The sequence below is a fragment of the Polistes fuscatus genome, unplaced genomic scaffold (assembly GCF_010416935.1).
Source record: "Polistes fuscatus isolate 324 unplaced genomic scaffold, CU_Pfus_HIC Scaffold62, whole genome shotgun sequence".
Lineage (NCBI taxonomy): Eukaryota > Metazoa > Arthropoda > Insecta > Hymenoptera > Vespidae > Polistes > Polistes fuscatus.
This window is the reverse complement of record NW_025113143.1, coordinates 6665-33255: the sequence shown is the minus strand read 5'-3', so window position 1 is coordinate 33255 and position 26591 is coordinate 6665. Positions and strand designations below refer to the sequence as shown.

Sequence of the window (26591 nt, the reverse complement as noted above, 5' to 3'; positions counted from 1 at the left end):
TGGGAACGATAAGGTGTGGAGCGTATCATATGCGGACGATATTTTATTGATTGCAGATAGAAAAGAAGAATTGAAAGGTATGCAAGGAGGGGTTAAGAAGTACCTGGAAAGGAAGAAGATGATATTAAGCGAAACAAAAACGAAAATTATGGTATTTGAAAAAAGAAAATGAAAGGATAGATTGTGGAAGTGGGGTAATAGAGAATTAGAGGAAGTGGAGGAGATAAGATACCTAGGTTATATACTACATAAGAATGGAAGGAATGAGAGGCACATGGAAGAGAGGAAGAGGAAAGCAATAATCGTAATGAAGAATGCGTGGAGTATAGGAGAAAGGATATTTAAAAAAAGCTACAAAAGAAGAAAAAAATTGTTTACAGCGTTAGTGGAAAGTGTAGTGTTATTTGGAGCGGAAATATGGGGATGGGAGGAAGATGAGAGGCTGGAAAGTGTACAAAGAAGATATATGAAATGGACCTTAGGGTTAGATAGTAATACGCAAAATTATATAGTGGAGGAAGAATGTAAATATGAAAAAATGAGAATTAAAGCATTAAGAAGAGCGTTAAAATTCGAAGAGAAGATAAGGGATTCGGATATAAAATTGGTGAAGGCATGTATAAGAGAAAGAGAGAAAATAGGGAAAGAGTCAACGATGAGGGTCGGAATAATAAGAAGAGAGAGAATGAAGGAATCAAGATATATGAGAGGTATGGAGTTCAAAGAGGAGGTAATAGAAAAGATATTATTGAACATGGAAAGGAAATTCAAGGAAGAGAGAAGGGATAAGATAGATAACTCAAGGTACAATGAGATATACAAGTATATAAGAGTAGAGGAAGAACCAGAGTATTTGAAAAAGGATATGTCAACGAGGGATAGGAAAATAATAGCAAGATTTAGATGCGGGAATGAATGCAAAAGCAGAGAGTTTTGAAAAGGGGAGGAGGAGAAGAGGTGTAGATTGTGCAATGAAGGAGAGGAAGATTACATGCACATACTGGGAACATGTGAAGTAACGAGGAGCGAGGTTGGAATAGAAGAGATACTAAGTCAGGATGCGAAGGAGGCAGAAATATTAAAACGAGTGATAGGAAAGAGAAGGGAAGTGGAGAGGGTTTGAGAGAAGATTGTTAAGATAATTTTTGTTCGTTTTTTATTTTAAGTCAGTTAATAGGTTGAATTTGTTAGTATTAAGTTGATATGCTGTAATATAGTTTAATATAATTTATTTAGGATAATATATTGTTACGGCCCTGTTTCGAGCCGTCCTTGGAAAAAGGACGTGAAGGCCGTTTCCAAGCTACGAGTTGTTGATCAACAGAATTTGACAGGAGCTCGGAAAGCACGGACGTGTTTGTAATTCGGGAAACTGTAGAAAGAGTCTTAACGGTTGTAAGAGTTCGCGCTGTTTAATAAAGTTCTATTCTTGTTGTTTTACGAAATCTGTGTTTTGGGCGGGAGCGTTACATTTTTGGGGGCTCGTCCGGGATATGTTTTGATTCGTTTTGTACGGAAACGTGTGCGTGAGTTTTATATGGCTGCCAGAGGTCGTCGGGGAAGGCAGGCAGAGGAAAAGGAGCGGGTTCAAGGAGCGGAGTTTCAGGCTCTCGCGTCGTTGGTGAAGGAGCTCAGGGAGGAGCTGCATTATCAGCGAGGGAAGTTGGAGGAGCAGGAGAGGAGAAACGCTGAATTAAACGCGCGGTTGGAAGCTACAGACGTAGCAGTTCGAAGTGGACCGCAGCTAAGTATTCCTTCTTGCTCTCGGGGGATTTCTTAGGATGGGAGCGTAGGGAAACAGGGCAGATGTTAGCCGCGGAGCGTCCGCGCCAGCGTGAAGTCGGTTTGGGGATAGATTCAGGTCGCGTGGAAGTGACAGGGTTAGGTTATGCCGTGAAACCCGATACGTACGACGGGGAGGGGAATTTGGAAGATTTTCTTTCGCATTTTGAGTTGGTGGCTAGGGCGAATAGCTGGGATGAATCGGCGAAGGTGTTGGCTCTCGCGACGAGTTTACGGGGGGAGGCGCGCGCGGTTCTACAGGCTTTCGGGGACCGCGAGGAATTTTCTTTTGCAGCGCTGAAGTCAAGGCTGGAGCTGTGCTACGGGGAGCGTCTGAATCAGCAAAAGAGCTACACGGAATTCGCGAGTAGGAGGCAGAAGGCTGGAGAGGATTTGGCAGTGCTAGCTGCGGATTTGGAGCGCCTGGCCCGATTTGTGTACTCAGAGTGCACGGCCGAGACTCAAGATAAGATCGCTTGCGGCCAATTCCTGAATGCGATCAGGGACCCCGAGGTTCGGACGACTCTTAAAATCGAGGGGGTTAAGTCGTTGCGTGTTGCAGCGGTGAGGGCGTTGGAGCTCGAAACAATCTACAGAGCCAGGTCGTCGGAGGTGTCACGTTTTCAACGTGGGGAAGCTTGCGCCTATAACCCCATGTCTAGACGGCTGGATTCCAATGCGTTTGGTGGCGGAAGGGCTGAAAGGACGACGGAGAGATGTTCAGATGTGAACGCCGGCGGGGGTGGTTCTCTCCGCCGGGAAGGGAGACCGAAGGTGGCGGCTCCGCGGGAAACGCGTTCCGCAAACGCAAGTTCATGTTGGAAGTGCGGGAGGACGGGTCACTTCCAAAGGGAGTGCCGCGAAGGCAGGCGCAAGGGAAACTAACAGGAACCGGATTGACGGGGTCCAGTCCGGTTGAAGCATCTAGGCCCCTCGTGAGGAACGGTGGAAGGCCGTCCTGGCAGGAAATTTCGGCGCTTGGGCCGATCGCGAAAGTTTATTGGGCGCAGTGGGATTCTTTGGTCTTGGAGAAGGGGGTACTTTTCAGGAGATGGGAGCATCCGAACTTAAAAACGTACACTTTACAGGTAGTTGTTCCGGATGCTCGGTCCAAGGAGATCCTTAAGATGGCGCACGACAATCCGGCAGGAGGACACTTTGGAGTCAATAAAACTCTGAACAAGATTAAGGAGAGTTTTTATTGGCTCGGTTGTAAACGGGATGTCGAGGAGTGGTGCAAGGCTTGCCCCGTTTGCATCGCTAGAAAGGGGCCTACGGAGAAGGGGAGTAGTAAAATGCAGATCTACAACGTTGGGGCGCCCTTCGAAAGGGTGCAGATGGACATCCTGGGTCCATTCCCGAAGTCCACACGGGGAAATAGATATCTGCTCGTTGTCGTGGATTGCTTCAGCAAGTGGGTAGAGGCATTTCCTCTGAGGAACTTCAGAGCGAAGACGGTTGCGGAGACATTCGTAGAAGAAGTCGTCTCACGTTATGGGGTTCCGTTGGAGCTCCATACGGACCAAGGCACGAACTTTGAGTCTCGGCTGATGAAAGAGGTTGCGGAACGGCTTGGAATCCGCAAGACGAGGACTACGGCGCTACATCCACAATCGGACGGACAGGTAGAACGCAACATAGAACGATTACCGACTACCTCGCCAAGTATATCAGCCAAGATCAGAAGGATTGGGACCGTTGGATACCGATGTGTTTACTTGCTTATCGGACTTCGAAGCATGAGACAACGGGTTTTACTCCGGCGGAAATGCTGGGAGGAAGGGGGCTACGCTTGCCTTTGGATTTGCTGCGGGGGTGTCCTCCGGGCGAAGAGGAGAAAGTATCTTCGGGGACCTACGGCTCAAGGCTCAGGTCGAAGCTAGAAGAGATACATTCGCTCGCAAGGGAGCGGATGAGATGAAGTCCTGTAGGACGGAGGCTTGGTATGACAGAAGGGCCAAGAAGAAGGATTTTAAAGAAGGACAGAGGGTTTGGTTATACAATCCTCGGCGGGAAAAAGGAAGAGCAAAGAAGCTGGAGAGTGATTGGGAGGGACCATATTTTATTTTTAATAAAATTAATGATTTAGTTTTTAGTGTTGGTAGGTCTGGAAGGGGTAAAAAGCGCGTGGTGCACGCGGACCGTCTTGCTCCTTTTACGGAGAGGGGGGAAGAGAGTAAGGGGAGACAGCTAGAGTAGCGTAGGTTTACTTTGGGGGAAAATTAGGTTTATTTTAAGCTGTTTAATTCGGGAAGTTTTCTGCAGTTCTTGTTTTCCGTTTAGGGTGGTTATGAAGGTTCCTTATGAAGCTCTAGAGAAAGACGTGGTTTCCCGGGGGAAGGCGTTCAGTTCCGAACTTCTTTGAAGGGAAGAAAACTGTCCTGGAGAAAGAGCGAGGCTATGGAAGCGTGGGGACGTTGTGCCAAAGAAGGAAACGGAAAGATTGCTGACAGGCGCGACGGCCTCCTAGGGGTTTTTACGCCATGGTTTTCCCTCTAGGCGGAGTGAGTTGATGCTCCGGGTGAATACCAGGTCGGGTTACGGCGAAGAGAAGGCCATGGCAGAACATCACATCTCTGAGCCAAAGTTAGGGCGCCAAACGAAGACCGCAGTTGTCGGGACGACAATTTCGAAGAGGGGGAGTAGTGTTACGGCCCTGTTTCGAGCCGTCCTTGGAAAAAGGACGTGAAGGCCGTTTCCAAGCTACGAGTTGTTGATCAACAGAATTTGACAGGAGCTCGGAAAGCACGGACGTGTTTGTAATTCGGGAAACTGTAGAAAGGGTCTTAACGGTTGTAAGAGTTCGCGCTGTTTAATAAAGTTCTATTCTTGTTGTTTTACGAAATCTGTGTTTTGGGCGGGAGCGTTACAATATATATATATGTTTATAGTAGATAGCAAAGTATTGTAAGATATTGTAAAAGGGAGATTGTAAGGGAAGTCCTCCAAACCCGAAAGGGGCGGAGTAAGAATAAATAAATAATAAATAATAAATAATAATAAATACTGCGATAGCGAAATTGTGTGAACCTTTGCGATAGTGAAGAATTAGCGTTGAACAGCGTGACAGATAGTCGTGTGTGCGAAACAGTATAGAAGAAGAAAAAATCATGAGCGACGTACGTAAAGCGCCTTCGGAATTTTTGGTATCGGAATTGAAGGAGAAGTTGGCAGTTTTGGGACTTGCCACGACAGGTGTTAAAAGCGAGTTGATAGCCCGCCTTATGGAAGCTGATCCATCGGGAAATTGGGTAATAGGAGACAGTATTGCGAGGAGGGATGTCGAAGAAACGCGGAACACAACCGTAGCCGCGGTGAGTGAGAGTATAGATGAGCTTGCGCTTTTAAGACGAGAGATGGAAATCTTTCGAAAAGAGAAAGAGATAGCGGAACGAGAAGTAGAACTAGCGCGGAAGGAAATAGAGATCCTGCGAAGGACACAAAGTCCTGCTATTGGTCAGTCGTACGGGTTGGAAGAGGCGAACCGGCCACCTGCGCAAACGGAGATAAATAAATTATCTTTAAAAGCTGTTACTGAATTGATTGGATACTTTGAAGGGGAGGCAGATGAGTTTACAATATGGGAAGACCACGTAAACTACCTGCGTGACATGTATCATTTGACCGAAGACCAGGCGAAAGTGATGATCGTACAGCGTTTAAAGGGGCGAGCGTTAGAGTGGTTTAGATCGCGGAGAGAATACCTGCATCTCACAGTGGATGAACTTTTAGTTGAGTTGCGAAAAATGTTCCATCAGCGAATCAGCAAGATGACCTTGCGAACGAGGTTCCAGGAACGTGTTTGGAAGCGTGACGAGCCTTTTAGCGATTACTTCCATGAGAAGATCATATTAGCGAACCGGATAGAGATCGACGATGAAGAAATAATCGAATTCGTCATCGCTGGAATACCAGATCAATCGCTACGAGATCAAGCAAGGGTGCATGGTCATAAAAGGAAGGAATCCCTTCTGAGCGCGTTCGAGCATATATCGCTACAGGGACGCCCGCAGCAGGCGAAGATGGATAACTCGACGACACGTCGAAGCAACATAGACGCTAGCGTTAGAAGAAAGATAAATAACGTATCAGATAACCGTTTGAGGTGCAAAAATTGCGGTGCGATGGGTCATTTTAGCGAGGAATGCCCATATAAGAGTAGAGGTACGAAGTGCTTCGAATGTAGAGAATTTGGTCATATCGCGGTTAATTGCCCTAGAAACCGTATTATTAACAAAGATTCATGTAATATCACGCGATCGGTGCGTGGTAAGTATTACAAAGAAGTAGTAATAAGTGGTCAGAAAATCGACGCGCTAATCGATACCGGAAGCGATATATCTCTAATGAGAGCCGCATAATACATACAAATAGGATCGCCTAGATTGAAACCGAATGAGATCAGATTTCGTGGAATAGGCTCGGAGGACAATAAAACGTTAGGGGAATTCTTTGCGGGTATTGAGATTGATGGTAATCAATATACCATTGAAATTTCCGTGGTACCCGATACATTGATGCAGCATGCTGTTTTGATAAGAACTGATTTCTTGGATACGGTGGATATTAATATTAGAGAGGGAAAAATTGCAATTAGCAAACCGTCGGGAAGCGGGGAGAACAGCGAGGAAGTAGTCGAAATCTTAAAGATAGACTGTGTATATGATACGAATGAGTTAGATCTGTCGCACATTCCGTCGAGTGAGCATAAAAAATTGGTAGTAGACTTGATTAGTAATTATAATCCGGTGAAAGTGCGCGATGTTGGTGTTAAAATGAGTTTGATGCTAAAAGACGAAAAGCCAGTTATAAGCGGCCAAGACGTTTACCTCCGTCGGAAAGGCAGGAGGTAGAGAATCACATCAGTGATTGGTTATCTAGCGGTATTATTCAACCATCGTTATCTGAGTACGCGAGTCCGGTTGTACTAGTAAAGAAAAAGGACGGTGGTACAAGGCTCTGCGTGGACTACCGAAAGATAAATAAGAAAATAGTGAAGGACCGTTATCCGCTTCCGTTGATGACGATCAGTTGGACGCGCTTCAGAATGCAAATATTTTTAGTACGTTGGATTTGAAAAACGGGTTTTTCCATGTACCATTGGAACCGGAAAGCAGAAAATACACATCATTTATAGTTTGTGATGGGCAATACGAATTTTTATACGTGCCGTTTGGGTTATGCAATTCTCCCGCAGTTTTTCAAAAATTTATTAATGCTGCGTTCAGGGAATTGATCGGTAAAAAGATAGTATTAACATACATGGATGATTTAATAATACCCTCGAAAGACCGTGAGTCTGGAATAGAATATTTACAGGAGGTAATTCGAGTGGCCGGACAATTTGGGCTAAACATTAAGTGGTCGAAGTGTCGTTTCCTTGAATCACAGGTGGAATTTTTAGGACATGTGATTGTGAACGGAAGGAATAGGCCGTCGAGAGGAAAAACGGAGGCGGTCATGAAGTTCCCACAACCTTCGAGCGTAAAGCAAATTCAAAGTTTTCTGGGACTAACAGGGTTCTTTAGAAAGTTTATAGCTAATTACTCCCTAATCGCGCGGCCATTAACGGATCTATTAAAAGCGGATGTAAAATTTGAGTTCGGGGAGAAGCAAAAAGAAGCAGTAGAGCAGTTGAAGCGAGCCTTAAGCAATAAACCAGTGTTGAACATATATAGGGTTGGAGCCGAAACAGAACTACATACTGACGCGTCTATGTACGGATATGGCGCAATCTTATTGCAGCGCGACGAAAACAATGATAAATTTCATCCGATCTATTACGCGAGTGGTAAGACTACATCGACTGAGGCGAAATACACTAGTTACGAGCTCGAAGTGTTAGCAATAATAAAAGCGTTACGGAAGTTTAGAATTTATCTGTTGGGTATACCGTTTAAGATAGTAACTGATTGTCAGGCATTTTCGATGACTATGAATAAAAAGGATTTATGTGTGAGAGTGGCTCGGTGGGCTTTGTTATTGGAAGAGTTCTAATATGAGATAGAACATAGACCAGGTAAAAGTATGTTGCATGTCGATGCGTTGAGTCGGAATCCATTGCCGACCAGCATGGTAATAGATGAAAGCGATGAGAGTGTGAATGTGAGGATTGGTAGGGCGCAGCGTAGCGATAACGAACTTAGGAAGTTCTTCAAATTGGCGCAGCGAGATGAGCTTAATGATTATAAGATTAGGTATAGCCTATTGTTTAAACAAGACGAAGGGGAAATGCGATTAATTGTACCGAAATCAATGATCACCGAAATAATTAGGCGTGTTCACGAAAATGAGCATTTCTCAGCGGCAAAAACGGAAACGTTAGTGAAACGGAATTATTGGTTCCAGAATATGCGCTCAAAAATTGAAAAGGTTGTACGTACTTGTGTAAGTTATATTTTAGCGGAACGAAAACAGGGTAAACAGGAAGGATTCCTTAATCCTATTGAAAGGGCAGCATACCGCTCGACGTATATCACATAGATCATCTGGGACCGCTAAATTCGACGAAGAAAAATTATAGACATATCTTAGTGGTAGTAGATGCTTTTTCTAAGTTTGTGTGGTTGTACGCGGTTCGGTCAACAAATACAGCCGAAACTCTAGATAGGCTTCGAAAGCAGGCGGCGATATTCGGAAACCCGAGAAGGATCATATCGGACAGCGGCACCGCCTTTACTGCGCGTGAGTTTGAGGAGTATTGTAAAGACGAAGGTATTGAGCACGTAAAAATTACAACCGGTGTGCCTAGGGGAAATGGGCAAGTTGAAAGGATAAACAGAACCTTTATTCCTGTTCTTACCAAGTTAGCGGCGCCAAAACCCCAAGACTGGTACAAATATTTGGGAAGGGCACAACAGTGCTTAAATGCCGTTCCAAATCGCAGCACAGGAACGTCCGCTTTCAACGTCCTTTTTGGAGTGCATATGAGAGTAAGAAATGATCCACAAATTCGAGAAATTATAGAGACCGAGTGGCTACGGGAGTTTCAAAAAGATCGCGATGAATTCAGAGATGCTGTTCGAGACCAGTTGCAGAAAGTGCAGCGGGAAAATATAAAAACATATAACAAACGACGTAAGGAAGCAAAACGATATAACGAGGATGACTTGGTGGCAATCATGCGAACGTAATTGGCACCAGGCTTGAAGCTGGCATCGAAATACTTGGGTCCGTATCAGATAATAAAAGCCTTGCGTAATGATCGATATGTGGTGCGTAAGGTAGGCGAATCGGAGGGCACTTTACAAACTTCTATATAGGCGGATCACATGAAACCGTGGGTCGAAAGTATAAACATCGGATTGAGTGATAGTGAGTCGAGTGACGATTAGTGATTATTGTGGCAGACGTGTAAATGGAATTGATGCGAATGAATGAATGTGAAACGAAACGGTATTTGAGGACAGATACCGCTGCAGAATGGCCGAGTGTAGGAGACGGTAAGCGTCGCCGTCTTATCTTTTGGGTCTACCGACAAAGACGCTGGTTTGTTAGCATAAGGCGATAGGTATCGGTTAGATTTTAAGTAACCTGATACAACGGACGAAATAAAGGACGGTGTGAATGCGACGAATGAATGCACGAGCGACAAAGAGTAGTGAGTGTTGAGCGTTGTAAGAGAGAGGATCTGCGTTTTGTAATAACCATTAGAAATTGTAATAAAACTGTTTTTCCCATTAAAAATCCTACATATATGTGTCTATAGTTAAATGGTAAAGTATTGTAAGATATTGTAAAAGGAAGATTGTAAGGGAAGCCCTCCAAACCCGAAAGGGGCGGAGTAAATAATAAATAATAATATATTAAGGAGTGAATAGAGAGACAGGAGACGTGTGGGCGTTATGGTGTCCCTCGACATCAGCAGCAATGCCTTCAACTCGCTCCCCTGGGAGACCATCGTAGACGCAATGGTGGCTGGTGAGTTCCCCGCCTATCTGATAAACATTATTAAAGACTATTTGCGTGACCGGCTGCTGCTCTTCACCGGAAGGCAGGGCCGAGTGTACATGAGACTGGTGACGTGTGGGGTTCCACAGAGCTCGGTCCTATGCCCCACACTATGGAATATTGCCTTTGATAATGTCCTCCGGGTCTCGCTGCCGGAGAGGTCCCGGGTTGTCTGCTATGCAGATGACACGGCCCTCCTTTCAGCGGGGCGAGACCTATCACAGGAAATAAAAGCCGCGGAACAGGACCTAGAGGTCATTGTTGGTGTGACTGAGGGATTAGGCCTTAAAGTGGCGCCGCACAAAACGAAGGCAATGGCCTTCCCTGCCTCTGCCTTCCGCAGACGCAGGAATGTTCCCCACCCCTGTAATTAGGCTCAGGGGTTTAGTGTTGCGATCAAGCTCAGTGTTAAATACCTGGGCATAGTTTTAGATTCGAAATTGTCATTTAGGCCCCACTTCGAGGCTTTAATCCCGAAAGTGCAGGGTATCCTTCGGTCGATTGGGAGGCTCCTTCCGAACCTTCATGGACCGAGGGAAAAGAAGCGACGCCTCTATAGGCAGTGGTAGTAGACGGCAGCCAGGGGCTGGCCGAGTTCTTCACAGCTTGTTTGGAAAGGAGTATCTACCACCCACAAGCCAGGAAGAAGGCCGATCTTGTGCTGATTAAAAAGAAGACAGACTCGAGGAATGAACTGCTAGGTTCGTTTAGGCCAATATGTCTTCTGGATGAGGCGGGGAAGTTGTTCGAGAGGATCATCGTCTCCAGGGTGAGCGAATTTATAGATTCTGGAAACTGGATTTCAGTAAAGCTTTCGATTCTATTGATCACTCATTACTATTAAAAAAACTTAGTCTGCTTGGAATTAATAGTTGTTTACTTTCCTGGATTTCCAGCTTTTTATCTTTGAGAACGCAATTATTCAATTAAAGAATTCTCTCCCTAGAAAGATTAGGCTATAGGTAATGCCTTGTAGGAGGGGACTAAATGGTGCTTTTATTTGGCAGGTCTGATGGTGGGAAGCTGAGGCGAAGGCCGAAAAGGTCGCGGAGGCGCTGAGGCATGCGGAGCCGGAGGCCAAGATCCTGCGACCCCAGCGGACCAGCTCCATTAGGCTTATGGGTCTGGAACAAGCGGCTTCAAGTACGTCAATTAGGTGTGCCCTACTTCAGGTCAAGCAAGGAGTCGACCCTAACCATATCAAGGTAGGGAGCATGCGCCTTGGCAGGGTACGGCAAACAAAATTATTCAATTCAAGAATTCTCTCTCTAGAAAGATTAGAGTTCCTTCTGAGATTCAACGCTTACAAAACGATAAGTTCGCTTTGATCTCTGAAGTTTGGAACAAATTTATCGAATACAGTCAAAACTGTTATAAACCAGGAGCATATCTTTCTATAGACGAACAATTGTTTCCTACATAAGCACGTTGTAGATTTACTCAATACATGCCCGACAAACCGGACAAACCGGACAAATTTGGCATAAAATTCTGGTTTGCTTCCGATGTAAATAGAACGTATATAGTAAACGGCTTTCCATATTTGGGAAAAGATGAAGGGAGAGAATTATCAGTTCTACCTGAGGAGTTTGTAGCTTTGAAATTAGCAGAACCATTTACAGGCCATGGGAGAAATGTAACAGCTGACAATTTTTTTACAAGCGCGTCATTAGCGAATAAACTTTTAGCAAAAAAAAATTACGCTTAAAAAAGTTACGCTTGTTGCGGAGGAATGAACACCACTCATGTGGTGTCATTGGTAGGCCAGTTCTTATTTGTCGACGACACTAATATGGTACCATTGATAGGCCAGTCGCTATTTGCCGGTGATTCCCACGTGGTACCAGTGGCAATCCACTTGCAAAACTTTTCTTAACACGTCAAATGCTTAAATGATGTAAAATTTTATTACGAAAAAACTTTTGACTAAAGAATCTATCACGAAGCGTTTCGGAGGGTCTAAATATTATCGTTAACGACAGAATACTTTTTTACGAAATAAATTTCAATTTTGCTTATTCATAAGCAACAAGGTATGTTGTTTCTGAGAATTTAGCACGAATACGATAAAATAATTTCTGGACGAAAGCTTGTTTTCAGAACGTCACATTGTAAGTCGGTATATAATTTCAGTAACATTGTGAAAATATTCCCTAATAATAATGGATTACGACGAAAACAATAGTTCAGAAGATTATTATGCTGATGTGCTTTCTGATGTTCCTGCAGATGGTGATTTAGAATAAACAAGTGAAGAAGGAAGTGATGCAAAATCTGTCGATTCAGACATTATTACTAGAGTGCAAAGAAAACGACGGGTCCTGCTGTTACCAAATTCTTCTGACGAAAGAAACGAAGAAATGCATTTAGACTGGACAGAATAGGATACAACTACGAATAATAATGAAGCTTTTAGGGGCACTCCGGGTCGTACTGTGTTTCCAACAAATACAAGTATGGTTGATGAATTCGTAGATATGTTTATTGGAAACGATTTATTTGAATTTATTGCCACGGAAACAAAAAGATACAACGCACAGAATTGTGAAAAGTATAAAGAGCGAAAAAAAGAGCCAAATGGTTAGATGTAACGGTTGCAGAACTGAAAAAGTGGTTTGGACTAATAATTATAATGGGACTTGTAAAAAAACCAAAAATGGAGGATTACTGGTCCACAAATCAACTGATGAAGACTCCAATATTTTCCAAGACAATGAGCCGCAATAGATTCAGGCAAATATTGACATATATTCATTTTGCAAACAATGCTAACACGCCTACCAATGGTAACTGACTCTTCAAAGTACAATACCTAATCAAATATTTCTCCAAAAAATTTGAAGAAAATTTCAATTTTTCGCAAAACATTTGTATTGACGAAGGTATGATACCGTGGCGCGGAAGGCTTACCTTTAAAACTTATAATCCATCCAAAATTACCAAATATGGTATCCTTATTCGAATGCTATGTGATTCTGCTACTGGATATATTTCGAGTTTTAAACTTTATTGTGGCGTTGGGCAAAGTTTAAAAACGACAATAATGAAATTATTGAGACGTTCCTTTGGAGAATGGCATCATCTCTATATGGAAAATCTGTACAATAGTGTTGCCCTCGCAAAAGAAATACTTTTGAAACAAATCCAAATGAGTGGAACAATAAGACATGACCGAGGACTACCAGATTCTTTAAAAAATGCGAAATTGAAAAGATCGGAATCCTTGTTTAGGCGACAAGGAGAAATACTTTTGCAGTTGTGACAAACCTTGAAAAAAAGAATTGTCCGAATAATATCTACAATTCACAATACCGAATTTGTGTACACTGGAAAGATTTGCGGAAAAACTGGCCGGGCGATTCAAAAACCCCGATGTATTTTTTATTATAATCAGCATGTGAAAGGAGTGGATCGAGCTGATCAATATCTAGGTTATTACCCTATATTCAGAAAGACTCTAAAGTGGTCTAAAAACGTTTTATTGTACCTTTTTAACTGCGGTTTGTTTAATGCGTTTAAAGTATATAAACATATGAACGGATGTTGTGGTAAAACTATGGCATTTCGTGACTTCCTGCTGCGTGTAGCAAAATATTGGATACAAGACAGAGACATCGAAAGGAATATTACAAATCATACAACACCGACTCATTATCATCAGGATGCACTTCACAGATTTTCTGGAAATTAAAAACACCACCAATTGATACCAATTAGTCAAACTAACGAATGTAAAAGAAGAAGATGTAACGTATGCTATTTACATCGTCAGAGAAAAATCAAAAGATTTACGTGTAAAACTTGAAAAATTGTATTACACTTAGGAAACTGATTTGAAAATATTGTTCTATAATAATGTTGATTATTGATTTATAATAATAATGGTAATTGTTTCATGAATCAACGTAAAATTTTTTCTTCCAAAATATTGCCTGCCACTGGCGACGTTTCAATGCGCAAACATGCGGTTGTGAAAGTGCTAGAGAATTAGGAATAACAATCACAAAGGAAGATTGATTAAAAGATACAATAACGGCGTTGGAAAACTCGAAAAAATCTCATGAGTATAACAAGAAAGTCTATGATAAAAGTAGAAATTAGCTGACGTTTAGTTGGCAGGCGATTTAGTACACGTGGAGAACATAAACAAGTTGAATAGAAAAAACTGCATGAATTGAGAAGTGGACCTTACGAAATTTTGAGAAAATTTTCTGACTCAATATTTGAAATTAACATTGGACGAAAAAGACCAAGGTCAAATTTATTCCATGTATCAAAATTCAGGAGGGAAGATGGAAAGAAACTATCCTTCCTTTAATTAATTTACCGCTTTCTTTCAAATCGTCGATACATACAGCTGACGTATAAGTCAGCTGTTGTAAAAGAGAGGGGAATGATACGTAGGGACGATACGTGTTATAACGAACATTAAATGTCGTTTCTTCTTGTGACAGGAAGAGATGTAAATATTAGTCACATAAATTTGTAAATAAAAGTTTAAATCTTCTCTTTACAGAAACACAATTTTGTTTTCAACTGTATTCTACCTACACCGTAAATAGTCTTATAAAACGACATTTTTGTCCGTTAAAATTCAAAAAGAAAAACAGAAGGAAAATGGAGAAACTACGTTTCGAATTTATCATGAAAGCAGCCACAGACAAGAAGTCGAACGCGCTATTGGAGACTTCCATTACAACAACAGACGGCGAAATTTTTGATCTGCCAGAAGAATTGCAGTATGTGACTAATATTTACATTTCTTACCTGTAACGAGAAGAAAAGACATTTAGTGTTCGTTATAAACCGTATCGTCCCTACTGCTCAAGTAAACGCTCGCGACTGATCTCGCAACTCTTATCTATTCCCCCTCTCTTTTACAACAGCTGACTTATATGTCAGTTGTATGTACTGACGATTTTGACTAACGCGGTAAATTAATTAAAGAATATTTCTTTACATGGAGTTGTAATAGCATGGATTAATGGAAATGAATAGGAGCAAGAATAAAGGTCGCCTGCTGAATGTAGTCAAAGATCGCCGAAGTATGATCCACCAGACAGGTTTACAGCGGACATGAGAAAACACAGCATAACGCGTATTTGCGGCAATGGTAGAATTCAAAATCCGCGAAGAGCTTTTAGAGTGTGCACTTCTGCAAAACAAAAGAAGTTTAACCGCATATATCTATTCTACGTGTAACATTCCTCTGCATGTAGGAAAATTTTTTGAAAATTATCAAACAAATAAAATATACGGATTCTAAGGGTTGAATTTTTTAAGTAAAATGTTTTAGTAATAATTTAAAAATATAAGATTATACAAAAAAATTGTGTAACAGTTAGCTTAATGCCTTCTTTAATAATTATTATATTGCAACTACTTATGTTACGAACGATTGCATAAATACCACCGTTGAAGAGCAATAGAACTTGTGCGGCCGGCAAAGTGTTAAGGAGGTTACCAAAAGCATGAGTGAGCTACAGCAGTAAAACAAGGAGTTGCGGAGTTTGTTACCGGCTGTTGCTAAGTCTCCTCAACAAGCTGCTGTAGCTGCTACAAGGTAGAAAGAACAAGCGCTTCCGATCCTTGACAAGACTGATTTGTTCAGGTTGTTGGGCGAAAAAAGCAGCGCTTGCAGCTAGGAGCAGCCACAGTGCAGGTAAATACTGCCACCTCACGTACTGGGGAGAGAACGAAGAAGCAGTCTGCTGACAACAGCACTACTAAAAAGAAGAATACACAGGAGGAAGTTGGAAGAATAAATAACCCTAGTAAAATGGTGAGGGAGACTACAGAGGATTTCCTGGTATCTATCGAGGTTTCATACTGGGATGCTCTCCTCAAGACTATGGAGAAAATTAACCTCAAGAAGTTAGGCCACAGCAGAATACCCGTTAGGAGGGGTATTATGGGAGCCTTAATTTGGAGTATTCGTGGGAAGCATGCTGCAGATAAGGCGGATCAAGTAGCTGAGGCCCAGAAGAGGACAATCTCGGAGGTCAACATTATTCGGCCGCTAAAAATAGGCTCCATCAGACTGGTAGGTCTGAATGACGGAGCAAATATCAAAATCATAGGGAATGCTCTGTTAGAAATAAAGGGTAATATAGACCTAAACCAAATTAAGGTTAGGGAGTAAAGAGCTGATAGAGGTCGTCTTGGGTAAACCATTGTTACGGCTACGATAGCGATAATTCAGGCTGCCCTCAGTAAGGGCAAGAATTGTAAACCTTCGACAACAACCGCTGCAGTGCCATCGATGTCCATCAGTGTCACATATGCTTTATTTGTGGAAAACCGAACTATGTGGCTAAAGCGTGTGGCAACAATGATGCGCGTCCGGTATGCAAGGACGTCAGTCATAAGAACACAAACAATCGGGCGGGGCTCTGTGAGTGTCCAGTAGTGCCTACGCGTAAGATTAGATAAAGTACTTTTGTATCCGTAAGTACGAGTAGGGTTAGGCCTATAGCAGGTCTTGCGGGTGCCGGAAATAGCGTGGAGGACGATGGAATAGCCGTGGACCTGTCTATTCCCACAAGTGTGGGGCATGGAACAGTAGATCAAGACTTGGGCTGCGAAATAAACAGGCTTGCAGAACCTGAGGTGAGAGCAGGGGTCGACAGTGTTAATAATAACTAACAGTGAATACACACACACCCAGTGTCTACAAATTAACCTGATCCACGCGCACGTGCGCAAGACCTGCTTGCATAGCGTATACGCAAAGAAGAGAACGGGATTGCTGTCATTGCGGAGCCATAGTGGGTGCCTCCCAGGGATGAGAAATGGTTCTTTTCCCAGGGAGGGACTCATCTATCTGCGGTGCTAGTGGGCGAAAGCAAGAGACCCTACTTCCGGTTCCCAGAGGAGACCCTACTTCCAGTTCCCAGAAAAGACCCTACTTCCAGTTCCCAGGGAGAACCCTACTTCCAGTTCCCAGAGGGACCCCTATTTCCGGTTCCTAGATGGGCCCCAACTTCCGGTTCCTAGATGGGACCCTACTTCCGGTTTCGAGAGGAAATCCTTATTTTCGGTTTCTCGTCGACTCTAATTTCGTAAGTTTATCATCAGTTTTACGACAGTTTTGTTTTAATAGATTAAGATTCACAACAATCATCTTTACATTTTCTTTGTCATAAGACATTTGTCTTTTTCTAATGCCTCACTATCAAATACTGGTTTAAGATTTTTTGTTTCTGGTTACACAAGAAGAGGACCACACCCAGACAGCATGAGGACTACACCGTTATTTTTAATGTAATTTATTTGTTCACAGATTCCATATTATTTCGATTCTATCCATTTTTCACTTCTCGCTTATCATTTTGTTATTTGGTATTCCCCTTTACGTTTCATTCTCGATAATAATTTAGAGGATTTCCCTTCTCGGGACTTTCATTTTCTATGGTTTACACTTAATTCGGATAAGAACATCTTCAGGATGCAAATTCTTGGTCTTCAGAAGCAGTTACCTCCTCGTGGTTAGACCTGGACGATGGCGTTTATTTGAATATAATGTTTAATATATTTTATATTTTATCCATTGCAAGTAAAATCTAGCCAAAGACTGCTTGCCATAAACATAATTTTAATTAGTTTCTGTTAACTTCCCAATTAATACCATATTCTCTTACCCCATTCCTTAGTTCCTTCTATCAGTTTCATCTATGGAAACTAATTACCTTATAATGTTTCTTAATAATTATGATTACGAATAAATGAAGTACTTTGATACGTTAACGACTTCTGCATAATCTTTTCTTTTTCAGGTTCGTCTCCCGTTTCGTCTTCCTATATTTTTTAATCAAGGTCTCAATGGGTAACAAGTGGATTTCTTCTTCGCAAAGGGCACCATTTGTTAAGATGGAATCAACTTCAGGAAAGCGACCTTACCCACGTGAGCCTTGATTCTATCTTACGCATAAGGATAAAATCATGTCTTTGTCTAAAATTACACCCAGACAAAACGATCCTATTTTTAATGTTTTGTTGGCAGGATAAATTATGGAGACAATGCAACACTTAGTCCAAGAGAAGGGAGAAACGAATCAAAAGAGAGAGACCGAGTTATATTAAATGGTAGTATGACACAATTATTTTTACAGGTACCATGGAACAGCACAAAATTATATACATTTATTGAAGTTATACTTCTTTTTGCGCGTTAGGGAAAATGTAATGGGGAGTGATTTGGTTCCGAGCGTCTGGGAAAACGACACCATGAAGTTTGTCGGTATTTACGACGCGCGGCAAAACGATTTCAAGTTTACGGCATGAAGTTGTCTCTCTTCTTCTTCCCCTTATTTCTCAAGCGGGTTACCCATCCAAATACTAATCGTAATAAGCGCTGCTTTACTTAAATGATCGAGCGAGAACTAATGCTGTAACCGCGCCATGGCCGTTGACGCATAGAGTAATTCGATATATCTCCCTTAAATTTAATATGGACTGATATCTATATTTTTTATTTTTGAAGTTATTCTTTTTATTCTTTCTATTATAATAATATTGATCGATTGAAAATATTTTTCTTTTCTTTTTGAAGTTATTTTTGAAGTTATTTAGTTAAATTAATAGAAAAGAATAATTAGTAGCTTATCTACTCATATTTACAATCCTCCTCCTTTTTACCTGGTCACGCTATCAATATATATATATTTATATAAAATTAAATAACTTTAATAAATAAATGAGAATAAAAAATAATAGTAAAAGAAAAATAATCTTCTTACATTAGAAAATATTATTGATCATCAAGCAGGGAAGAGGAACAGGTTTCTTTATCAACTATATTCTATGTAAAAATAAAATTAATAATAATAATACTAATAATGTAATAATAATAACATTAATTAATAAATTAGAAAAATTAAAAAAAACTAACAAGGAAAATTAATAACGATAATAATAATAATAATATGTTATCATTGTGATAGGTAATCTGTAATTAATTATAAAAATATGGAGAGTGCAGCATAAAAGAATGGAAACGTATTGTGCAATATGAATTTATTGTGATTGTTTTCAAGTTATACTTCTTTTTCAATACTAAATAACGAGCGTAGCCTGACGAATATTTCCTTCAGAATTCGTGAGGCACTCAACGTAATAACAATTTACGTACCATTTATAAAGATTATAGATTCTTAACGTATATTCGAAATACGCAGCTCAATCATTTTGAAAATATTGAAAATAACGATATATTCTTATCGTCCCTCTCCACTTTTTAAACCGTTGCTAAGCACGCCCTGCTGGGCCTATTAAACAAAGCACTCGTCCTATTCTTCCACTGGACGCCTACGACGATACGTCTTAGATGAGCAGCGAAGAATTTACAAAGAAAGCGACGAACAAAGCGATTTAAGCTAGAACGAAATAAGAAAAGTATAAGTATTCCTTATACTTCCATAAACGAGGTGAAACTTTTTGTTGAATCCGTATACAAGCGAAGCGAGCAAGAGGTGAGATTCGTGTATAATTTTTTGTTAAAACCGCAATTCCTTATTATGTTTAATTTATCAACCAGAGCTTTTAAGCTACAAGGCTTTTTGTCTAAAGAGCCAATATAGTATTATACTTTGTATTTACTTAACCAAGAGTTTTTCTTTTTCTTATTTGTTGTTTTATTTTATTAATTTTGTTATTAATTGTATTTTATTTAAATTGTATTTATTATCTTTATTTATTAAAGTTTTTATTTAAGTTATATTTTATTTTATTTACAAATGTAGAGTATATATTGGCATTCGGGAAAATTGTAGTTATTTCATATTGAATAAAATGAAGATGGAGAAGTAAATGTTGTGTGGCTTAAGTTTTCAGATTCACTAAAGATTGGCTAGAAAATCGTACAGAAAGTTGCTGGACATTTTGCGATTTAAATTAATAATACAATAGTGCCGATCGGACGTAGATCTCCAACTATTCTCCTTAGCAACAATACAAAAATTAAGATTAAGCGTTCACATTTATCTATAGTTTAAATTTTATTATTTGTTATTAATTATTGTTGAAAATTTATTTATTTTATTTTAGTTATTTTAATTATTTTAATTTTTTTAATTTTGAATTTATTATTAAACTATAATCTCTTGCAGCTTTCTTATTGACCAGGATCAGTATACATTTCAATTTCTGTTTAAATTTTCAATATGCCTACAACTAATGCAGAGAAATGTAGAGATTATCGTCTTCGTAGGAAAAAGAATCAGGAAAATAAGGAAAATAATGAGGTAAATAAGAAAAATAATGAGGAAAATAAGGAAAATAATGAGGAAAATAAGGAAAATAATGAGGAAAATAAGGAAAATAATGAGGAAAATAAGGAAAATAATGAGGAAAATAAGGAAAATAATGAGGAAAATAAGGAAAACATAATGCACGCTAATGCAAAACGTTGTAGGGTTCATTGGCTGCGAAGAAAAATGATTCAAAAAGCATATGAATTGCCTGCGAATGAAATTTTATGTACTCCGTCAACTTCTAATTTACTTTGCGAACAATCGGCTAAGCCTGTGATTAATTACAAATTTAAATAATTTAAATGTCTCAGCAATAACTAATATAATTGCTAATTATTTTTTCTTTTTATTTGGTCTTTATGTTTTAAAGTTATTTGAAGTTCTTTGAAGTTATTACATTTATTTTATTTTTTGACATTTATTTTACATTTATTTCTTCAAGAAAACCAATTGTCTGCGAATGGAACTTTATGCGCCCCATCGACTTCGAATTTACTAGTGACTTCTGAACCATCGGCTCAGCCTATGATTACCGGTACAAATTTTATAATTTAAAATTCACAGCAATAACTAATAGTACTGCTAATTATTATTTTTGAATTTATACTTCTTTTGATACATTTGGGAATTTGGTCTTTATTTTTTACTTTTACTTCTTCAAGATGCATCGTTGTATACTGCAAAAGATAACAATCACAACTAAAATGTAACGCTCCCGCCCAAAACACAGATTTCGTAAAACAACAAGAATAGAACTTTATTAAACAGCGCGAACTCTTACAACCGTTAAGACTCTTTCTACAGTTTCCCGAATTACAAACACGTCCGTGCTTTCCGAGCTCCTGTCAAATTCTGTTGATCAACAACTCGTAGCTTGGAAACGGCCTTCACGTCCTTTTTCCAAGGACGGCTCGAAACAGGGCCGTAACACTACTCCCCCTCTTCGAAATTGTCGTCCCGACAACTGCGGTCTTCGTTTGGCGCCCTAACTTTGGCTCAGAGATGAGATGTTCTGCCATGGCCTTCTCTTCGCCGTAACCCGACCTGGTATTCACCCGGAGCATCAACTCACTCCGCCTAGAGGGAAAACCATGGCGTAAAAACCCCTAGGAGGTCGTCGCGCCTGTCAGCAATCTTTCCGTTTCCTTCTTTGGCTCGACGTCCCCACGCTTCTATAGCCTCGCTCTTTCTCCAGGACAGTTTTTCTTCCCTTCAAAGTAGTTCGGAACTGAACGCCTTCCCCCGGGAAACCACGTCTTTCTCTAGAGCTTCATAAGGAACCTTCATAACCACCCTAAACGGAAAGCAAGAACTGCAGAAAACTTCCCGAATTAAACAGCTTAAAATAAACCTAATTTTCCCCCCAAAGTAAACCTACGCTATTCTAGCTGTCCCCTCTTACTCTCTTCCCCCCTCTCCGTAAAAGGAGCAAGACGGTCCGCGTGCACCACGCGTTTTTTACCCCTTCCAGACCTACCAACACTAAAAACTAAATCATTAATTTTATTAAAAATAAAATATGGTCCCTCCCAATCACTCTCCAGCTTCTTTGCTCTTCCTTTTTCCCGCCGAGGATTGTATAACCAAACCCTCTGTCCTTCTTTAAAATCCTTCTTCTTGGCCCTTCTGTCATACCAAGCCTTCGTCCTACAGGACTTCATCTCCATCCGCTCCCTTGCGAGCGAATGTATCTCTTCTAGCTTCGACCTGAGCCTTGAGCCGTAGGTCCCCGAAGATACTTTCTCCTCTTCGCCCGGAGGACACCCCCGCAGCAAATCCAAAGGCAAGCGTAGCCCCCTTCCTCCCAGCATTTCCGCCGGAGTAAAACCCGTTGTCTCATGCTTCGAAGTCCGATAAGCAAGTAAACACATCGGTATCCAACGGTCCCAATCCTTCTGATCTTGGCTGATATACTTGGCGAGGTAGTCGGTAATCGTTCTATGTTGCCGTTCTACCTGTCCGTCCGATTGTGGATGTAGCGCCGTAGTCCTCGTCTTGCGGATTCCAAGCCGTTCCGCAACCTCTTTCATCAGCCGAGACTCAAAGTTCGTGCCTTGGTCCGTATGGAGCTCCAACGGAACCCCATAACGTGAGACGACTTCTTCTACGAATGTCTCCGCAACCGTCTTCGCTCTGAAGTTCCTCAGAGGAAATGCCTCTACCCACTTGCTGAAGCAATCCACGACAACGAGCAGATATCTATTTCCCCGTGTGGACTTCGGGAATGGACCCAGGATGTCCATCTGCACCCTTTCGAAGGGCGCCCCAACGTTGTAGATCTGCATTTTACTACTCCCCTTCTCCGTAGGCCCCTTTCTAGCGATGCAAACGGGGCAAGCCTTGCACCACTCCTCGACATCCCGTTTACAACCGAGCCAATAAAAACTCTCCTTAATCTTGTTCAGAGTTTTATTGACTCCAAAGTGTCCTCCTGCCGGATTGTCGTGCGCCATCTTAAGGATCTCCTTGGACCGAGCATCCGGAACAACTACCTGTAAAGTGTACGTTTTTAAGTTCGGATGCTCCCATCTCCTGAAAAGTACCCCCTTCTCCAAGACCAAAGAATCCCACTGCGCCCAATAAACTTTCGCGATCGGCCCAAGCGCCGAAATTTCCTGCCAGGACGGCCTTCTACCGTTCCTCTTCGCCCGAATCAGCGGCCCGATGTTCCTATCTTCTTGCTGTGAGTTGCTCCAGTTCCTGGTTTCATCTTCTCCTAAGATTATCCTTCCAACCTTCTCAACGTGGGCGTTCCCCGTTTTCTCCCGCTTAGCGCAATAAGAGCATCCAGACTCGCACACGGACGCCTAGATAAACCATCTGCGTTGCCATGCACCCTTCCCTTCCTGTGCGTGACCACGAAGTCATAGCGCTGTAAACGTTCAAGCCATCGCGCGAGCTGCCCGTCCAGCTCCTTAAACGAGATGAGCCACAGCAGGGAGGCGTGATCCGTTCGCAACTCGAACTTCGCTCCGTAAGATAATGGTGGAAGGTCTTAATCGAGTCCACCGCAGCTAGGAGTTCCCGCCTCGTGACGCAATAATTCCTTTCAGCCTTGCGGAAAACCCTGCTGTGGTAGGACACAACCTTCTCTCTTCCATCCTGGATCTGCGACAACACTCCACCCAGGCCGTGCTCCGACGCATCTGTATCCAGATAAACCTTTCTCCCTCCACTGGGAAAGTCAGAATCGGAGGAGTTACCAGGGCCCTCTTTAACTCTTCAAACGACCGCTGGCTCTCCGAATCCAAGGAAAACTTCGTTTCCTTCTCCGTCAGCACGTACAGGGGTCTGGCTATCTGCGAGAAACCCCTCACGAACTTCCTGTAGTAGGAGCATAGTCCAAGGAAGCTTTTCACTTGAGTTTTACTCCGGGGAACCGGCCACTCTACCACCGTCCTGATCTTTCTGGATCTGTGGAGAGACCTTCCTCGGAGATGACATGGCCCAAGTACTTTACTTTCTTCTCGAAGAACTTACACTTCTCGGATTGATCCTCAGCCCAGCTGAACGGAGCCGCTCAAAAACTTTGCCTAGATTGAGTAACATCTCCTCGAACGTGCGCCCGAAAATTATCACGTCATCGAGATAAACTAGGCAGCTTCGGCTCAATAATCCCCTCAAAACTCTCTCCATCAGTCGCTCGAACGTCGCTGGGGCATTGCATAACCCGAAAGGCATAACCCTGAACTGCCACATCCTCCTCCTACTGAAAACGCCGTCTTACTCTTATCCTCTGGGCGCATCTTCACCTGCCAGTAGCCACTCTTCAAGTCCAGGGTCGTGAACCAGACCATGCCAGCCAAGCGATCTAAAAGATCATCTATCCGTGGCAGCGGATAGGAGTCCTTCTTCGTGACTTCATTAAGCTTCCTGTAGTCCACGCAGAATCTCAGTGTTCCATCCTTCTTTCGGACGAGCACCGCTGGGGACACCCACGGACTGTCTGATTCCTCTATCACCCCTCGCGTCTTCATCTCCTCGATGATTTTGTCTACTTCCTCCCGCTGATGAAGTGGAATCCTCCGCGGTGCCTGCTTAATCGGGACGCTGTTCGTCAATTCTATCGCATGCTCTACGACGTCGCAGCTCCCGGCTCCCGCATCTCCGCAAATTCCTTTGCATGGACCGGAGAAATTCCGCAAATCGATTCTTCTGCTCTTCCGTGAGATTACTTGAATTCCCCTCCAAAATGCGATCGAGCACCTCGCTGGTCCCCTCCACAATCCTTGACACGGTGCCTTCATTTTCTGAAATTAATTCCCGAAATTTCCCGACTAAACCGGCCTTAGACAGGAAATCCCTCCCCAAAATGCAATCATCACTGATCTCCGCTAAAACTAAAAACAACTCCTCCGAAAATTTCCCTAACTCCACCTTCGCCTTTACCTTTTCCACGGCAGGAAAAACCTCCCCCGTTGGATAACGCAAACGCGCACCTAACCTAACCCTCTTGGAATCTCTATCCACGAACCTCGGATTTACCAACGAGACGTCGGATCCAGTATCCACCAATATCCTGCACGGCTCCCCATTCACCTTCCCCGCGAAAATAACCGACTCCTGCTCTTTTTTCGCGTGCACGTCCTCCACCTTCCTCACGAGGGGCCTAGATGCTTCAACCGGACTGGACCCCGTCAATCCGGTTCCTGTTAGTTTCCCTTGCGCCTGCCTTCGCGGCACTCCCTTTGGAAGTGACCCGTCCTCCCGCACTTCCAACACGAACTTGCGTTTGCGGAACGCGTTTCCCGCGGAGCCGCCACCTTCGGTCTCCCTTCCCGGCGGAGAGAACCACCCCCGCCGGCGTTCACATCTGAACATCTCTCCGTCGTCCTTTCAGCCCTTCCGCCACCAAACGCATTGGAATCCTGCCGTCTAGACATGGGGTTATAGGCGCAAGCTTCCCCACGTTGAAAGCGTGACACCTCCGACGACCTGGCTCTGTAGATTGTTTCGAGCTCCAACGCCCTCACCGCTGCAACACGCAACGACTTAACCCCCTCGATTTAAGAGTCGTCCGAACCTCGAGGTCCCTGATCGCATTCAGGAATTGGCCGCAAGCGATCTTATCTTGAGTCTCGGCCGTGCACTCTGAGTACACAAATCGGGCCAGGCGCTCCAAATCCGCAGCTAGCACTGCCAAATCCTCTCCAGCCTTCTGCCTCCTACTCGCGAATTCCGTGTAGCTCTTTGCTGATTCAGACGCTCCCCGTAGCGCAGCTCCAGCCTTGACTTCAGCGCTGCAAAGAAATTCCTCGCGGTCCCCGAAAGCCTGTAGAACCGCGCGCGCCTCCCCCCGTAAACTCGTCGCGAGAGCCAACACCTTCGCCGATTCATCCCAGCTATTCGCCCTAGCCACCAACTCAAAATGCGAAAGAAATCTTCCAAATTCCCCTCCCCGTCGTACGTATCGGGTTTCACGGCATAACCTAACCCTGTCACTTCCACGCGACCTGAATCTATCCCCAAACCGACTTCACGCTGGCGCGGACGCTCCGCGGCTAACATCTGCCCTGTTTCCCTACGCTCCCATCCTAAGAAATCCCCCCGAGAGCAAGAAGGAATACTTAGCTGCGGTCCACTTCGAACTGCTACGTCTGTAGCTTCCAACCGCGCGTTTAATTCAGCGTTTCTCCTCTCCTGCTCCTCCAACTTCCCTCGCTGATAATGCAGCTCCTCCCTGAGCTCCTTCACCAACGACGCGAGAGCCTGAAACTCCGCTCCTTGAACCCGCTCCTTTTCCTCTGCCTGCCTTCCCCGACGACCTCTGGCAGCCATATAAACTCACGCACACGTTTCCGTACAAAACGAATCAAAACATATCCCGGACGAGCCCCCAAAAATGTAACGCTCCCGCCCAAAACACAGATTTCGTAAAACAACAAGAATAGAACTTATTAAACAGCGCGAACTCTTACAACCGTTAAGACTCTTTCTACAGTTTCCCGAATTACAAACACGTCCGTGCTTTCCGAGCTCCTGTCAAATTCTGTTGATCAACAACTCGTAGCTTGGAAACGGCCTTCACGTCCTTTTTCCAAGGACGGCTCGAAACAGGGCCGTAACAATATTATTGTGCAAGCTGATGTGCATATGGAAAATTCTTCTATGCCGTGTCATCAAGGTATAACATCAAAAAACATTACATCAAAAACATAGAGCAAAGTTCACGATCTCGAGCACGAAATAATCAACATTTAGCTGATGCTTCGATTATACATGTATTGTCTAATCAAGACATTGTACCGGATGAAGAACGCATTCGTTAAAAAAAGACACAATCATGGATCAGGAATTACCTCAATCAGATGTACACTCTATTTATTCTAACTCTTCAGACCAGTTAGTAATTAATAATTCCACTGGCGAGCAAATTGATATGGATTTAGATCCTTCTTTACCATAGCAATTACCATCAATTTAAACGAGCTCATAAGGAATTTAAAAAAATTCGTGGGCAAATCATTTGAACATCCATGCTCAGTATGTGACAGATTGTGGTTTAAATAGGATAAAAGAGCCATCTAATGAACATAAGGATATTCTAATACAATTTATACCTAATGTACCTATGGAAAATACTAAGCCTTGTAATACATGCATACAAGC

At 42.6% G+C, this 26591-nt stretch overlaps 3 protein-coding genes across 3 annotated transcripts; all 3 read left to right on the top strand.

Moving 5' to 3' along the window:
* Positions 1-307: 307 nt before the first annotated feature.
* LOC122523752 lies at positions 308-940 on the top strand. The gene has a single exon (XM_043645641.1). The coding sequence runs from the start codon at positions 308-310 to the stop codon at positions 935-937; it is 630 nt and encodes a 209-aa protein (XP_043501576.1). The 3' UTR covers positions 938-940.
* Positions 941-4892: 3952 nt separating this feature from the next.
* LOC122523751 lies at positions 4893-7779 on the top strand. Its single transcript, XM_043645640.1, has 5 exons — positions 4893-6051; positions 6157-6457; positions 6577-6712; positions 6829-7104; positions 7174-7779. Exons 1-5 carry the CDS (start codon positions 4893-4895, stop codon positions 7777-7779), a joined length of 2478 nt encoding a protein of 825 aa, XP_043501575.1.
* A 4609-nt stretch (positions 7780-12388) lies between these two features.
* Positions 12389-12994, top strand: LOC122523750. Its single transcript, XM_043645639.1, has 2 exons — positions 12389-12518; positions 12615-12994. The coding sequence occupies exons 1-2, from the start codon at positions 12389-12391 to the stop codon at positions 12992-12994; spliced, it is 510 nt and encodes a 169-aa protein (XP_043501574.1).
* Positions 12995-26591: the final 13597 nt, after the last annotated feature.

Coding starts and splice junctions, on each gene's coding strand:
- LOC122523752 (XM_043645641.1), top strand. CDS start 308: ATGAAGAATGCGTGGAGTATAGGAGAAAGGATATTTAAAAAAAGCTAC.
- LOC122523751 (XM_043645640.1), top strand. CDS start 4,893: ATGAGCGACGTACGTAAAGCGCCTTCGGAATTTTTGGTATCGGAATTG. Junction 6,052..6,156: donor TATCACGCGATCGGTGCGTG/GTAAGTATTACA, acceptor ACATACAAATAG/GATCGCCTAGATTGAAACCG. Junction 7,105..7,173: donor GAATAGAATATTTACAGGAG/GTAATTCGAGTG, acceptor CTTGAATCACAG/GTGGAATTTTTAGGACATGT.
- LOC122523750 (XM_043645639.1), top strand. CDS start 12,389: ATGGAGGATTACTGGTCCACAAATCAACTGATGAAGACTCCAATATTT. Junction 12,519..12,614: donor TGCTAACACGCCTACCAATG/GTAACTGACTCT, acceptor GTATTGACGAAG/GTATGATACCGTGGCGCGGA.